Here is a 16969-nt window from a genome sequence, read left to right on the forward strand (position 1 = left end):
CTGTGTATTTATGAGCGGGGGTGTGTATAAATATTGCTCGCCCGTGCCAGACGATGCTGGTGTCGTGCTTCGTGCGGGTGCAAAGCTTGACCTGGCGCTTCCCAGCAGGAACGATGCATATTTATTAGCGAGGCGATGGGTGGGAGTGGCTCCCTGGCTCGCTGGCATGGCAGACACTGGCTCAGCAGAACGGGGGCTATTATTATTATTATTAAAATAAATAAAAGCAAAAGCAGCTCAGTCAACCACCGCGTCTCCTGTGCTGACTTCATGAAGAAGCCAACTTCTGCTAGGGTAGGAGAGGGGTTCATCAGAGGATGTTCTTGGGAAATTCCTAACTGCATAGGTATTGACTCTGTAAACTCCAGGTGCCAGAGCACATCCTCTGCCTCAGTTTCCCTATTGGTAGCAGTGACATATTGAAGTGATGTAAGTCTCAGCCTGGAAGGGGAGCGTGAAATGCTCCCTTCATTAATAAGCACAGAGTGCTTTGATATTTTTAGATGGAAGTGCCATGTATTGATATAATATTACTGTACCTCATTTGACTTCTTTTTCGATTGCAAGCCCCCTCTTGATCCCGTTACCTGCAGTAACAGTTATCTAGCTATATTTTATCATCTGAATATTTCAATTAAATTACTTTAAGGGGAAAAAAAAAGCTGCAGCCGAGGCTGAAGTTGGAAATGATCACTGTATCACTCCAACTTCCCTCCATTCCCAGAAGGTTAATTGAAAGGCAGCCATCTTGGTGACGTTTAGACAAATGAGGATAATTATGTGTTCTCCAGCTCTTTGAGAGGTTAATTGCTTAGATGTACGAAGACTTGAAGAACAAAGAAGGAATAAATCAGAAGCAGGACTATGATCTGATAATGTAATTTGGGATATTCACGTGCAACTCAAACAAATAAACCCCCTAATTGCATGCAGTTGTTTGGCCCCTGGGGTTACCGAGATGAGGCTCCTGGTTCTCAGGGATGCTCAGAGAGAGGATACCAGCAGGAGAGGTCTTCATCTGGCTGGTGCCCAGGAGTGTCTGTTGTCACCTCACAATGATGACGACTTCTTTATCTAGCACTGGAGATGACTTCTTCATCTTCACGGAGCTGTCACCTGGCTCCTTAGTGCCTGAAGCATCAACCCTCATCCTGGCAGAGCCGTGGTAGGTGGAAATCAGATGGGTCAGGGAGGCGTGGGAGCAGCGAGCAAAGGATTTCCTCTGGTGGTTATTTTATTTTGCCTAATTGCTGGTGAAATTCCTGCAAATTGGCAATTATATTCCTGAGCTGATGGCTCACCCAGGTCGTTTAGAGATCTCATGTTTGGCAGGAGCGCTTTATGGTGTTCGCCATGAAATACAGCTTCACTCTCCAGTGGCAGAATTTCCCTCTTTTTAGAGGTTATTAATTCTGTCTGCAAGGATTTTGCACCTAAATCTTGTGTCAGTACAATCATGAAGGTACCTGATTTTTTCTTTTAATTCATGCTGGTAGACTAGTCTGGCAGTTGGTTTGTCCATCTGTCAGCCCCTTCATCCTCTTGGGGTGGGATACTCACTGGGAGTGGCTTCCAGATATGAAGGGTGTGGATGGAGTGAGCTGATTTGCCCCTCAGCTTTCCCTGCCCCCTGTCACTGCAGTGAATGGTGCAATGTGGAGCCAAGACCTTGTAATGTTGGAGCTTTTATGGAAGTCTCGGGGTTGTGTGGAACATGAAGCTGTCCAGCCTGGATCAAATACTGTTTCATTTTCCAACTATGAGGGTCATGAAAACAGTAGTTTTTTTCTTTGCTGAAAGCTTGAGGGTAAAACATCTTCATCCAGCATCTCTTTCCCCCTGCGTTCTGTCTCTGGGGAAGCTGGAATTGATTTCAAATGAGCAAATGCCTCCCCACCCCTAACGTGTGAGGAGCCCTGAGCCTCGGCCTCTGAAACACCGGCGAGAGGTTTTTCCGTCAATCTGTCTGGAATTGCAGTTTAATTCCCTGCGTTTGCTCCCGTATTGTGCATTAAGATACAGTGAGTTTATCCAGCAGTCCAGCTGTTTTGAAGATAATTACTACAGAACTCAACCTGATGTAAAATAATCCTCCCGGGCAAGCAGCCAAGAGCTTGAGACTTATCCTCCAAAGACTGAAACCTCTCCATTACCCTTAAGAGCCACAGAGATAGCAGTGGGCATCTCATGACAAATATATTTTTGGTGGTAATCAACAACAGGATGTGAGAAGAGGTTTGCTTTCTGCCCGATTCTTGGGGAGGGGGGTGTGGCTAGATAGAGTGACCAAGAGCATGAAGGTCCACATGTGATGGAGACATGGATGGCTTTCCTATTAAAGGGCTCTGCATGTTTTTGTTTCCCCTAGGAATCCTTTTTGGGGTGACAACACCACCCCCTTGCTGCACTGCCACCCTGTCCTGCACTGGGGTGGCTTTAGACCAATTTTTCCCCTCCTTGCAATGCAGGGACAAGTGTCCGATGGTTTTGCTCCAGCTCCTTCTCTCATGGATATGCCTTGATCCAGGTTTTAATCAGCCTGCCAGCATCCTTTCTTCTTTTGCAACTGTGGGATGCTGCCAGTGCCACGGCCACATCCTCCTGGGTTGAAAGTGTCCCCCTTATCCAGCTGAGATGGAGATGGTCACCAGTCCCATCAGGATGGCTGAACCAGAGCGGTCAGAGCCTCGTGTTGCCACACGCTAATTACCACCACTTAACTGCGTGTCCGGCTGTGACAGCCAAAGTTATTCCTCTCTCTCCCTGCCTGGGAAGATGAATGAAAAAACTGTTAGAAAAGCAATAGCAAGGAAAATTCCAACCCTACAACCCCAGCACGGGCATGGAGGACTTGAGGTTCTCAACTGCTCAGCTCTGCTAGCGATCAGCTCAGTGTTTTCTTTGCTGCTTTTGATTGAAGAACACTGGAAATCAGCCGGTTGCAGGTGCCGTATTGTGTGAGATTAGCACTGATTTAGGCAGGGTGCAGGTGCTGATTGAGCAGGGGGCTCTGCCTACGCCAGCAGAGAGCAGGGATTCTCCAGATTGCACCCTTCAAGGGTGCTGAGAGCATTGGTGGGTTTTTCCCTGCAGGGATGTAGGGCAGGGCTCGGTGTAAGGACAGGGGAATTTGCCTTTCCTGGTGAGAAAACAGCTCTCAGCCCATGTTTCCTAGGATGGGTACCGATGCCTTGATGGTAAATGCTGCTGGATGCTGACTGTCTTTTTGGAGAGGAGCTGGGAAGATGTCCCACCCTTCTTCAAACCACAGGATGGCCAAGTGACCATGGAGAAGTTTGAAATCAGTGTCTGGCTGTGCTAGGGAGAAAGTGCAGTCATACTGGGCAAGGAAATATGCTTTTCTGCACTTCTTCCAGTTTCTGTGGTTTTGCTAGCCTGGCTGCCCCTGCTTGGTGCCTTCATTTTCATCTCTGTCTTTGTGAGATGAGGTGTGGCCGCCAGCATCGACTGCCTCTGATGGAAGCATTTACGTGCCACCTGCTTTATAAACATTCCCATTGATTTCCTCTATCCAAAGGCCTTCCGCTTTATTTCTTTTGCTGCCACCTCATATTTCCTTATGAAGATTTCTCCTGAGTTAATAACAGCTGTTGGTTCTTGGGGCTTAGGCTAATGCCTTCTGACCTTCCCTACCATACGGGGGGAGCATCCCGGCACGTGGACACAGATATTGATGCAGTGTTGTGTCAGAAACAATGAAAAGTCAGGTTTGGAGCAGTACGGGGAGGAATATCTGACCTTGCCCGGCCCCCCTTCCCCTTGCCAGTGATGTTGTCAGGGTGAGGTGTGTCCCTGCAAGCTGGAAGTAGAAGCAATGAGGAGTGAAAGAAGGGCTTTACGAACTGGAGGGAAAGCCTGGCTCACTTTAAGAGAGCTGACTGTTTCTGGATTTGCTCGATGTGGAGCATTAATTCAGAAAATCCCGTGAATGACTTTGGGGAGAAGATGTGATCTGTCAGTGGGGGCACCGTGCAGCAGCTCACCTCACTGAGCATCCCTTCCCTCTTCAAACTACGATTGCTTTTTAAGCCATTTGCAGCACAGCTATGCCTATATCAGCTTTAGCATCACTCTGTGCCACCTGCAGTTGTAACCCAGGTCCACCCCTGACTTCAGGGGACTCAGACCCCCCTCCCTGAATTAATGTCAGCTCAAGCTTGGCAGCGACCCCTTGGCAGGCTTTGCATGTCCTGGGTTGTCACAGAGGCCACCCAAAGCCCTGTGGATGCTGCGTGCAGAGCAGCCAGTGTTTTGTGTGACATGGACCCCTCAGGGACTGCGTAGTGAGCATTGTCTTGACTTCTGATGCCTCGCGCAGACGGCTCCCGCCCTCCTCATCATCTTGTTATCATTCTAATGTCTGGGAGCTGCAGTCATGGACCAAAACACCATTAAACTATCTGAAATGGAGCAACTCGACAGCCTCTGCCCTCACAGGCTTATTATCTTTGCAGATGGATATTTTATATTTAGCAGTCGCTAATGTATCAATTTGGGCTCTGATTTTTCACAGGGAGCAGCTTCTATTCTGGTGCCTGCTGGTGGGCAAACTGCCACTGCAGGGGAACCGCCAGGGACAAACCCTTCCTGTCAAGCCCCGAGCCTCTGGAGAGGGCAGAAGGGTCCCATAGTCCTTGGAGGGCTTTGGGCAGGGGGTTGTTGGCAGGGAACAGGTTTTCCAGTGGCATGGAGTGTGTTTGAACAGCACTGGGAGCTCTTGGGGAATCGGAGCGGTAGCAGTGGGGCCAGGCAATTAATTAAACTTGCAGAGTGAGAGGCAGTTGTGTGTGGCTTTGCAGGAGGCAGCGGCTGAGTGGCGTACGGTTGGGGGGGGAGGAATGTTACGGGGGAAAAGGAGAACTGTTTGGGCTGGCCAAGCTCTGGTACAACCCATGCTCCTTGTTTTCTCACAGTAGGTATGGGTGTGGTGATGGATCGGGACATGCTGAGTGGTTGGTGAAGGCTGGGTGGGTGGTGGTAGTGCTGGTGATGCCGTATGGTGCATCCCAAGTGCCCTCTGTCCTTGGGGTGATGGGGTGGCGTGGGGATGGCATGCAGCTGTGCCCTCTGTCCTTGGGGTGCTGGGATGGTGTAGGTATGGCATGGAGCTGTGCCCTCTGTTCTCAGTATGCTGGGATGGCGTGGAGCTGTGTCCCCTGTTCTCAGTATGCTGGGATGGCATGGAGCTGCACCCCCTGTTCTCAGGGTGCTGGGATGGTGTGGAGCTGTGCCCTCTGTTCTCAGCATGCTGGGATGGCATGGGAATGTGCCCTCTGTTCTCGGGGTGCTGGGATGGCATGGGGTTGGCATGGAGCTGTGCACTCCACATCCAGCCACTGGGAAGGATGGGAGAGAGGGGAGAAGGGACACTACAGGTGCCCTGGGGAGGAGGCAAAGTGAACAAGAGCATGATGAAAGAAAAAGTGCCTTGTGCCCTCCCCTCCCCACAAATAAACAGCATGGATGGCAGTGACGGAAGCTCAGGTGGTGAAGCCCTGCCCTCGGGAGCTGCCGTGTGAGACCTGCCGTCATGTGGCGCAGATGCCATTGTCCCTGCAGATAATGTGACGGGTTGCATTGTTGGGAGAGGATTAGAGGAGCTGCAATGTTTTGATGGCCTGCTTCTCATTTGCATCTTGAACGAATTGGGAGCCCAGCCAGGTTCTGTTCTTTTGTGTTTACTTCTGAGGAAATGTGTTTATTTCCGATGATTACAAATAAATCTCCTCTGCCTTTGCTCCAGCCTCCCAGAATAAAAAACATCCGGTGCCCCTTAACTGTGTAGCCAGGGCGAATATTGGAAGTGCAGGAGAAATCCCATTAGGAGTCCCTGGCAAATGTAATTAACAATTTCTTCTCAAAGACAAGGGTGTTTGTTCTGCACCTGTGACAGGTATTTTTGGTTGGAGGTTTCCCAGGGTGAAGCATCACCTGGTTGCTGTCAAGGGGCTTCACTCCCGATCTGGGTGAGCTATTTTAGCCACTGAAAACTGGGTCAGCCGGCAAGTTTGCAACTGGTTTTGGCATCTCCATTTGTCATCCTGACGAGACATGTTACCTACAGGAGAGAGAAGCAGTTTGGGGTTGAAGGGCCATAGAGGAGTTTAAAAGTAGAGCACTGTTGGTTTGAACAAGGAAACAGGAGATGTTTGAATCCCAGAATCATCAAATATCCTCAGCAGGAAGGGACACACATGGATCATTAAGTCTATGCCCTGGCTCTGCACTTGACAATACCAAAAATACTACTATGTGTCCAAACATGGACACCAAATTTGGGTTGATCCATCCTCCCAGCTTCTTGGCATGGACAGGGATTGGTGGTGTTGGCTCTTCAGGTACAAACATGTCCCCTGGGTTTCTTAGGATGTGCATCAACATTTTGGCATCCCATGTATCCCATTCCTCAGAATATTTGCACTCATGGAGGAGGGTTTTGCAAGACTTCCTGTATGGTTCCAACTCTTTGTGTCCTGTTTATCTCTCCAAATTACTGCCAGAAAACTTATGCAGATCCTGGACACAGTATTTCCCTCATCCTGGGGGAGAGGCATTGAGGGCAACCCCAGGTTTCTCCCTCATGTTTAGCCAAGTCAGCAGTGCAGAAAAGGTCGGTGATGTGACCAGAGAAGGCAGGGAATGAAGGTGGAGGGTGCTGTGGCTCAGCCCACACGTAGGAGAGGCACTGTCAGTGTTCATTGATGGGGCTGGGAAGGAGCCTGCTGTGGGGAGCTATGTGGGGTCTCTCCTAATAGGTGCAGGAGGAGGGAGACGGGCGCTGTGTGCCACCACACACAAAGAGCATGTCAGCAGAGCTATCTGTATTGTTGACACTAAGTGAAATAATCCCACGGCAAACTTCAAAATTAGCATTTAAGAATGAGGAATAGGGGCAATTAGAGGGGAAGCCGCGCAGCGCCGGTGCCCCCAGCTCCCACCCTCATGCATCTTCTCATGCTGCTGCGTTCAGGTTCACCACCCTCGTCTCTGGTGGAACACTGGGATCCCTACAGCAGCTCTCGTCCTCCTGCAGAGTGAGGGGATCAATATTGGTCTCAGGAGCTGGAGCCTTCGAGAGCCAATGTATCATTGTGAACACTGTGGGGGCCAGAGCTCCAGCAAAGCCTGGCATCCAAAGCTCCCCAGCACTCTGGAGGAGAGCAGCAGTGGTTGGAGGCACTGAAGGGTTACAGATGGTGAAAAGTCTCTGCTCAGAGGCAATGAGGGTGTAAATGGGATGCAGAGATGAAGGAGCTCATGGCACTGGTCACATTGTGCAGAGAAGGGATTGCGTGGGAGAGCTGGGATAGGAATATGCTGGATTTATCCCAGTATATGCTGTGGGCTGACGATATCATTCCCAAGATATTCCTCCTGCCTTGCTGATGGGTTTTCTCCAGGTGAACTGCAGAGCCAGGATAAGTTTATTTCCCTCCCATGTGACAGGCGCTTTATTGTCTTTTGTCCCTTCTGGACTCGTAAGGCAGTTTCTGGAGATGGATACGGTGCCTTCAGGAAATTGTTAATGGGGGTTTGTCTTTGGTTTTAATTAGATCCCTTCAAAGGAAAACCTCCTGGCCTGCTTTATTATCCAGCTTTGTCAGAGCTTGTCTGCTTTATCTAAACACTTTGCAGAAGTCTCTTTACCTGTTTGCTTACTGGAGACATTATCATAATCCTGGTCAATTGGAAATGAGGAGCAAAGACGGCTCAGCAGACAAGCGAGTGCCATCAGCTTAGCAGCTAATGGAGATCACTTTCCCAGACAGGTAAAGAAGCTGATGAGGTGATCCTTGTGCCAGGGTATCCATCAGTATTCTCTTTGTAGTGCCAATTGCCAGGGCATGGGAAAACTGGTGGTGGGAAAGTGAGGCTAGCTGAGAAGGTGCCTCCAGGAATGCCATGTGCTCTGTGCTGGCTGATGGATGGGGATTTTCTGCTGGTGGTGGTTCTGACACATTCCCAGGAGGCACAGGAGGGCTGGTTTTTGGTCTGGTCATCTGTAGCTGCAGGAGACAGTCTGGGCTCTGGTGGAGAGGAACATGATGCTGCCCAAAGCCAAAGGGACTTGGTCCTAAATTTGCTATTGAGTGGCAGTGACTGAAGAGTGGGCTGGAGGGATGGGAAGGAGGAGCCTTTGCCTTCTTGCTCTTGGCATGGGTTTGTTACAGAGGTCTCCAAGTTGCTGCTGTCTGCTCGTTCCAAGTGATTTTGAGGGCAGTACCAGTCACCAGCACCACAGACAAGGCAGGGTGATGCTGTCCTTTCCCTCCCTCCTGTGAGAGTGTCCACCTGGAGAATCCCTGGGTGCTTGTGCAGTGCAGCTCTGAGATGTAAGTGTGAGGTGTAAATGCATAATGAACCACCCCAGTTCTCAGATGTCCTGGACCGGCCCCAGCTCTGCTCAGGAAGCTCATCCCATATGCACCAGCCAAAGCTGGGCAGAAACAGTCGAACGTACTCAGCGCCAGCACGAGCGTCTCATCCCTGTCACTTCAAACCCAAGTCCTTGTGCTTCACCCCTAATGAGGGGACCCGAGAGTACCTCGCAGGGCTGTAGTCTGGATATTTATATGAGCGCAGACATGCAAGTTGTCTGTTTTACATATTGCTGCCCTGATTTTTCAGTGCACGCAATGAATAATTTACAGAAGCCGTGTGTAAGTATCTCTTTATTATTCATTATAATGAAGTGAGACAGCAGTAATAGTCCACTAGACTGGAATCCCCCAGGGCCGAACTTTACTCGGCTGTGCTTAGCTCTCCCCCAGTTAATTTGAAGGAAGAGAGGGCTCGGCTTCCTGACAAGGACAATGCTGTCTGCCGGCACAAGGCTGCCCTGGTCCGGCAGAGCCGAGCTGGCGCCAGGGCATGTCTGACACCAGGCAGGCTCCCCTCGTGCCAGCGGTGCCGCGGCAGGCGTGGAGTGCCATCCGTCTTTCCCGGCGTCCATACGTGATGTGGCTGGCAGAGACGTACGGCTCCTGCAAGGGGAAAATTACTTGTTTGCAGGAGAATATATGGCTCGTTCCTCTGAACCAAGCACCCGGGGGGACCCTCAAGCATGCCAAGTATCGCCCCTTCCCTGCGCCCGATTAATAATCTCGATCGAGGTGATGCTCTGCAATCTCAGCAAGGGAGGCATATAACACCCCCAGAGCCTGGGCAGGAGAGGCACTGCAATGGGGATGAGGACAGGAACAGCCTCCCAGCTGCTCTCTGAATTTACAGACATGTGGAGAGGGACTCACACGAGTTCCTTGATTGACTGTAGGTGCCTTTTCCTACAATCTTGGCTGCACAAAGCTGCGGCAGGTCTGCCACTGCTGGCACTAGCTCACTTCTAGCTTGATTTTCCCTTTTTTTTTTTTCATGCCAAGAGAAAGCTTCCCTAGCCTGGTCCCCAGGTGGCAAAGGTGAAGATCCCAAGGGATGCGGAGCTCTTAATTTAACCAAATGCTCAGAGCTTTTGCTGCAGATACCATGGCAGCAGCAGAGAAGGCCACAAGTAGATAGATGGAGAAGAATCTATCAAAGAGCATGAAAAAGCCATGTTTTCCAGGAACATTTTAATTCCCTTCCCCCTCATACCATTTTTTGCCAAGTGTAACTCAGCGCCATGGACCGGAGCTGCCGAGCTCCTGCACGTCTCAGAGCAGGGAGGGTGGGAGCCAGACAGGAAATAAATAATGGAAACGACCGCGTTGTGTTTTCAAGGCACTTGTAGGATTTACAGCTGCTTATCCAAATGTTCCCTTCCCTTCCCCGTGTGCTGGCTTGGCCGTCTCCGGCTGTTTCTCTTCTTCTCCTCTCCCTGTGCATGTGCTGTGGCCCCTGTCCCCAGCAGTGGGGGTGTTTATAACCCCGGGGATGGCTCGAGGCCTGTGCCGACAAGCTGAACTGTCAGCACATTTTACAGCTTCATCTGGAATTCTCAGTGCACAGCAAAGGCAAGGGGGGCTGTGGAGGTGGATGAGAAAGAGGATAGAGATGGTCTGCCTGGCTTACAGAGGTCAAACAATGGGAATTTTTTCTGTGGTTCCCCAGTTGTGTGTAAAAGAAAAAGGGAGGTTTTATTTCTGGTGAACCCACTGTTTATGTGAAATCTCATGTGATGAGGGGTGTGGAAACAGGGAGCATGGCCACAGCATGCAGCACCTCCATGCTGGCAGAGCTGGGGAGCCACACTGCCATCCTGCTCCCATTCATTTTTAGGACCCAGGATGCTCTGTACATGTCCCGTTCCAGGTGTGTGACCCTCTGTGTGTCCCCTCCAGGTGTACTGTGGATGACCGGGTCACGCGGGTAGCGTGGCTGAACCGCAGCACCATCCTGTATGCCGGCAATGACAAGTGGTCTATAGACAACCGTGTGGTCATCCTGTCCAACACCAAGACCCAGTACAGCATCAAGATACACAATGTGGACATATACGATGAGGGCCCCTACACCTGCTCTGTGCAGACAGACAATCACCCCAAGACTTCACGCGTCCATCTCATCGTGCAAGGTAGGTCTGAACGTGCCTCGTGCTGTTGCTGGATGGTTTGATCTGGAAGGCTGTCTGGACTTGGGAGGGGTTTGGAGGCCCTCTTGGTAGGGGAGTTGGAGCCAGCATTAGCTGCTTCAGAGATTGCATGGCGTGGGAACCGTGATGTGGACAAGTGCCCACCATGCCAGGGAGGAGATGAGTGTGTATTGTGTCAGCCTTGGTGTGTTGTACAGTTGTCACATGGGGCAGAGGACGTCTGAGAACTGGCAGTGGGGCTGCTGAGCTCTTCTTTATTTCCCCTTTGCCTGTCCATGCTGTGAATTTCCACTGCTTGGAACCATCGGAACCATGTTGCTCAGCTCGCTCCATCAGGGATTCATTAGTAAGGTTGTCAAGCCCGTGTTCGAAGATGCTTCAGGAGAACCAAAAGCAATGTGCTGCCAGGCACATAGAGGGGAAGCAGGGACCAGCAGCACGAGGCTCCATGGTTTTGGGAGAGAGATTGAAATCACTGTGGGGCCATGAAGGGCTCTTGGCACAGGGCTCCATAGGCAAGTGTATCAATATAGCAGATGCTGTTGTGCTGCAAAGCAGTGTCCTCAAGCTGTTCTGATGGGGGGATCCAGGTGCTGGCAGTTCAGAGGGGCCAGTAGCTCTCTGATGGATGCTGCCTCTGGATTCTTGCGGCTTTGCACCAGCTACTGGCTTTTGTCCGGTCTCTAGATTAATTTTTCAGAGTTAGTGTTAGTTCAGGTTAGATAAAGATAATGAAAGTTTCCTAATCCTCTTAAAGAAGATTTATTTGGCTGAGTAGAAAGCTCTCAGAATACAATAAAGCATGTATAAAACCAGGACCTAATCTTTCCTTTAATTTCAAACAGCTGATGGGTATTGATTTTGCAATGAGCAAATCTGAAAACTTTCTCAGCCTCGACACGTCTCTGAGAAGCCCCCAGCAGAGTTATGTATGTATTTATGCACCCTTCTCATTGGCTAGAGGCAGGGGCTGATTGTGGTCACCTATCCAACAGGTGTTCCTGCCTGGTGGTTGTGGGAATGTGTTGGGAAACCCCAAATTGTGTGCACCAGGCTGTGGTGAAGAAGGGGAGTGTTCATCTCAGGAAGAGGAGAGAGGAGATCCACTGGAAGCATCCCTCCATCTCCTTGTTCAGAGCTGTCCCTCTCCTCCTTTTCGAGCTGTGTGCGAGCTGTCCATCTGTGAGGTTTAATCTGTTTATCCTGTCTGCTCTCTAATCGTGCTAATCCATCCAGTCAACACCGGTGAAGTATCCGAGTGCTTTGCACCTAATGAAATCAGGTGAACTGGCAGCGATGCTCAGCACCTGCTGCCCTCACCCCTTTCTCAGGGTGGTGCAGGCACTTGCCAGGCACAGCCAGGTGAAGGTGAGAGAGAGTTTGTGTCCAGAGTGATAGTCTGGTGGTGAGGCATTCCTAACTGTGCTGGGAGAAGTTTTTTTCCTGGTGTGAGCAAGTCCTGTTGAATTGCTCCCACCGCAGTGATGCCTGTGGTTCTCAGCAGTGTCACTTCTGCACAGCTGGAGGCAAGCAAGAGAGGAACTGTGGGTGCAGGCACAGGTCAAGTGGTCCATGCTGAGCAGTGTTTGTACTTCCCTTTCAACGTATTAAGCTCAAACCACATGGTTTGCCAAACTGAGAAAATCCATCTGTAGGTGCCTTTGATGGTGGTGATGAGAGAGGCAAATCCTCCTGTGCTCTGTTCCTGATTCAGCCTGAGGAAGAGAAGTTTGTGTAGAGGTGCTATAGCAGCCATCCAGTATCTGAAGGAGCCTACAAAGAAGTCAAGAGAGACTCTTCATCAGGAGTTGTAGTTAAAAGGAATAATGGGTTCAAACTGAAAGAGAGAAAATTTAGGCTTGATGTAAAGAAGAAATTCCTTCCTGTGAGGGTGGTGAGGCTGTGGCACAGGTTTCCCAGAGAAGCTGTGGCTGCCCCACCCCTGGAAGTGTTCAAGGTCAGGTTGGAGCAACCTGGTCTAGTGGAAGGTGACCCTGCCCATGGCAGGGTTAGAAGTGACCTTAAAGATCATCTTTAAGGTCACTTCTAACCCAAGCCATTCTATCATTCAGCTCCACTGCAGTTCCTTGGTGGCTAAATTGTGCTTTTTGTTTGGGTGAACAACACGCAGCCCGTTGCTCACTGCTGAGAAGAAAGGAATGATTTTTCCAAAGATGGATTTAGTCCTGGCTGTTACTGCAAGCAGAGCACACACTTTATAGGGACGGGAGCAAAGCCCTGTTTCTGGCCTCAAAATTGAGGTTTAGGTCTGTCCTCTGTTTTTTGCTCTCACTGTGCCAGCAGGATGCCAAACAAGCAGTAATGACCAGTTAGCAACTATATTCAGGTCAATTAATTTCTGTTTCTATTTTGCAAAACTAAAAGTTGGCCGGAGAGAGTATTGATTCTTTGTGCCCCATGTTCAATTGGGTTTTAATTGTGCTACTGAGGGGCCCAGCCTTCCCTCCCAGCAACCCAGCAATAAATCTGCCAGGGAATCGCCGTCAACAGTAAATGTGTCTCTTAGTAGCACTATTAATATGTCTCTTGCATTGGTTCATTGCAACAGCCGTTAGCAGGGTTTATAAGAGCGTAGATGGCAGGAAGCCAGAGGGGTTTTTTTGTCTCCCTGTTCCTCTTTTTGTCAGGAGCTGCCTCGTGATGAAGGGATGGATGCTTTCAGAGATATGTGTGGTGTTTATGGCACGCTAGTGTGTTCTGGGGAGAGTTTGGGATGCAGAGAGAACAGGCATTTAAGCTCATATAAGCAGAAGATGAGCCACCCCATCCTCCTCTTGTCATAAAGGCTGGAGTGGAGCTGAAGTGGAGTGGACCTTGGTGAGCCCTCCTGCCTCTGGGAAGTGAAGTGCCCCAGAGGCAGGAGGAGTGTGAAGGCCACCTCTCAAAAAGGGGGAGAGGGAGAGCTCCTGGGAGGTGCAGGTTTGCCAGGAGGAGCCAGGAGCCCTTAATGGCATCATGCTGCAGGATGGTTTTGGAGTGAGGAGTGTGGTAGACCCTAGTCAGGACACAGCCCTGCCTTCATGGCTTGGGCTGCTTCAGGTTGTACTTCAGTCCAAAACGTGGAGCTCAGGGTCAGTGTTTTGGTGGAGGCTGTGATCCCTTCTGGTCTAGATTTCGGGGGTGAACATTGGTACTGGCCATCCCTACCTGACAGTGGTCTTTGGTATTTCTCAATGTCCTCTGTTTCTGATTCATTTAAAGAACCCTTCCCTGTCCTACCTTAATCCTACTCGCCATACTGAAGCTCTCCCAGCTGTTGGCATTGTTTCGTGGTCTTTGGTATTTCTCAGATGTCCTCTGTTTCTGATTCATTTAAAGAACCCTTCCCTGTCCTGCCTTAATCCTACTATCCATACTGAAGCCTCTCCCAGCTGTTGGCATTGTTCTTCTTGTTTCTGATTGGCACAATCCATTTTCTGTCTTGGTGTTTGCTGCTTTCCTCGCCCTGGGAACCAGGGCAGGTTTTGAAGGGCCATGGCCTTTGTTTACAGGGTGTGTTATCCACCTAGGGATGCTCTCCTGGAGCTGCTCCTGTATCTCACTGCAGCACCAGTGCAGATGTAGTTTCTCCATGAGTGCTTCAAAACCAAACCGAGACTTTTATTTTTCCCTTGTGATAAAAAGTGGCTCCTTAGGGCTCTCAAAGGGCCACACCCCCACTCCTCCTCCCACCAAGCCACCCCCATGGAGATCTTTTTCTCCAAAGAAGAAAGGTTGGATGAAAAGTTGCAGCCAGACCCCTATCCCAACATTTCTTCCTTCTTGAAGAGGCAGAGGATGGGCAAGAGAGTGAAAACGGCCAAATGAAGGTGATGCAGGAGCAATGTGATAGTGAATTCAACGACAAAACAGCCCAAAGAAAATCTGGAAGGAATAGCAAAGTTTGAAGAAGGAAGCAACTAGAGGGAAAAAAAAAAAAGAAAAAAAGAATGAGAAGAAAAGCCCAGAGTCCCTAGAACAAAGGAAAGAGAGAAGGAAATGTACACACACAGAAAAGCACTGGAGCATCAAAAGGGCAGGAGGCAGCAAAGGGGAGAAATGAAAGAGCAATGAAAGAGTGAGGGCGGGGAGAGGGGGAAGGTCTGGAAGGAGGAAGAGTCAGACTGGCAGGCAGAAAATAACACACACTGCCCAGACGGGAACAGCCACTGCCCCTAAAGTGCCTGCCATGGCATGCCAACCCAAAATGCGGATGGGAGAATGGGAAAGGGACAGGATGGAGTCCACCTGACAGCATCCTTGAGCTCCCAGTCTCAAAGCTGCCTGAAACTGGTGAAAAGGAGCCATCAGGATGTGCCGCAGGGACCAGTAGCAACAGATGATTAATTACTGCAAGAAAACAAAACTGGGGAAGAGGAGGGAGAACTGGTGAAGTTGTTTCCCCATTATATTTCCGAACAGAAAGAACGTTTTAGCTCGTGCACAAATAGCTCCCTGGGAAGCACTCTTGCTTCCTAATTGTTCATAAATTTACTGACAGGTGGTTACACAGTAGGTATAACACTGTGAGTTTCGGTTTTATTGCTTTCCCTGTCTTAACATGAAAACTTGGAGAAAAAGGATGCACTGCGAGCAGTCAGGTGACTCCACCTGGAAAAGGCTGCTCTGTGCCTGTATTTAATTTTTGCTGTGTTCCTTCCTGTAAATCCCACAGAGATCCCACAGAGGGTGTTTTACTGGGGGAGTGCTGTGAAAAGAGGGTGTTCAAGATCTCCAGCAAAGGGAAAAGGAAGATATTACCAAAATGGAGTGACTGCAGAAAATGTGAGCATGACACGCAGCTCGCTTGACAGGCAAATTTGACAACAATCATTTTGTTGACCAAACTGTAGCTTTTAGAAGTGCTTAATCCATTATCTCAATAAAATCAGCTCTGATGAGCCTCTCAGACAGGGCTGTCACCAGAACGGTTCGATCAGAGATGATCATCATCGCTGCTGAGTAGCAACATGTTGTTAAAACTCTTGATATCACCTCCTTGCCCCAGTCACTTCCCCTGTGGGAACATTGAGGTACATTTTCACAGGGTTACCCTGTGTGTCCTTGCAGGTATCTCCTGCACCACAAAAGCAGTGAGCTGGAGAGAGGGAAAACATTTCCATCTGCCAGCCAGGAGCTGGCTCTCAGGTGCCCCATTTAATGCCATCAGCCCCAAACAGGAGCTGTTCTAGGGAAGGTCTTGTATTGCTGGTGCCTTCAGCAGACACACAGGGACTGGAGGAGGCCCTGGTGCCATCCTGCTGTGCTTCTCATCAGTGAAGGAGATGGAAAGCACAGGCAAAATGTGAGTTTTCAGCATATTTGCCTCCTTTGTGCTGACTTTCTGTACGCTAATGAGACCTTGCACAGTGACACCTCTGACAGCCCCATCCTGCCTGTGCCGGGGAGGCTTCTGCAGAGCTGGAGATGCCTGGGGCTATAGGCAGCTGGGGTGCTGGGAAGGGAGGCAGTGTCATCTCCTGCAGGCATCCGACCCCTGCTAGGGTGATAGTCCCTCTCCCTGCTGGTGACAGCATCACCTGTCACAGGACACAGCTGGACACTGCAGCTGCAGAGGTGAGGGAGCTGCATGAATGCTGCATCTCCCCAAAATAGGAGATGTGTGAGGGGGGATGGAAAGGGAGGTGCCAGGGCAGAAACACAATGTGCTGTAGGTGTGACAGTGTCCATGGAGGCTTCAGAGCTCCGAAGATGAGATGTCCCTCTCTGCTGTCCCTATGGGGAACTGTCCCCCAGGTAGGGGTGGACAAGTGGCTGTTGCCTGGCAGCTTGAAGAACCCATAGTTATCTGTCATCTCCCCTTATCGGCAGTGCAGGAAGACATCTCTTTTAATGGATTAGGAGCTAATGATGTGGAGGAGGGACATCAGTTGCATGTGTCAGCCACTGTGCTCATGCAGGCTCTCCGCTCCGAGGCGTGCAGCAGTAATGATCTGGCAGCTAAAAATAATCCAGGGCCACGGCGGCGAGTGGCTCCGGTAGGGACCGGCGCTCCGGAGCGGCCGGGGATGAGTCAGCCTGCACACGGTCGTGTGCGTCACCGTCATGTGCAGCCTCTGATCACGCGGCGATTCCCGAGGTGCTGTTTGTTCCCCGCGTGGTTTAGCAGGGAAGAAGCGTCCCTGCGGGCAGTGACCGTCCCTCCTCATGCTTGGGTGTCTGGTAGTGGCTCGCCAGGTCTGAGCTTTCCCGTTGATTTGTCCCCAGATGGGACAACAACTGCAAAGCCACCACTGGTGCCTGGAGATGGTGGGATGGAACATACTGGGGAGAGTCCCACAGATATCCCAAGTATTGCACAGGACATGGCAGGTGTGATGCCATGGCCAGCCCCATAGCGCCCAGTCTGTGAGGTGAGGGGAGGGATGGCACCTCACAGTCCCCACAGATAGTGGCAGA

The 16969-nt window shown here is 50.4% G+C and overlaps 1 protein-coding gene across 7 annotated transcripts in view; it reads left to right on the forward strand.

Moving 5' to 3' along the window:
* The window catches only part of OPCML (opioid binding protein/cell adhesion molecule like), a 294773-nt gene that overhangs the window by 260981 nt on the left and 16823 nt on the right, over positions 1–16969 (forward strand). For all 7 annotated transcript variants that reach the window (XM_039722103.1, XM_039722104.1, XM_039722098.1 and 4 more), the window contains one exon: positions 10299–10531. In XM_039722103.1, coding sequence (XP_039578037.1) covers positions 10299–10531 — 233 coding nt within the window. The remainder of the gene's footprint in view (positions 1–10298; positions 10532–16969) is intronic.

Source organism: Passer montanus, unplaced genomic scaffold (assembly GCF_014805655.1).
Source record: "Passer montanus isolate IOZ18808 unplaced genomic scaffold, ASM1480565v1 scaffold47, whole genome shotgun sequence".
Taxonomy (NCBI): domain Eukaryota; kingdom Metazoa; phylum Chordata; class Aves; order Passeriformes; family Passeridae; genus Passer; species Passer montanus.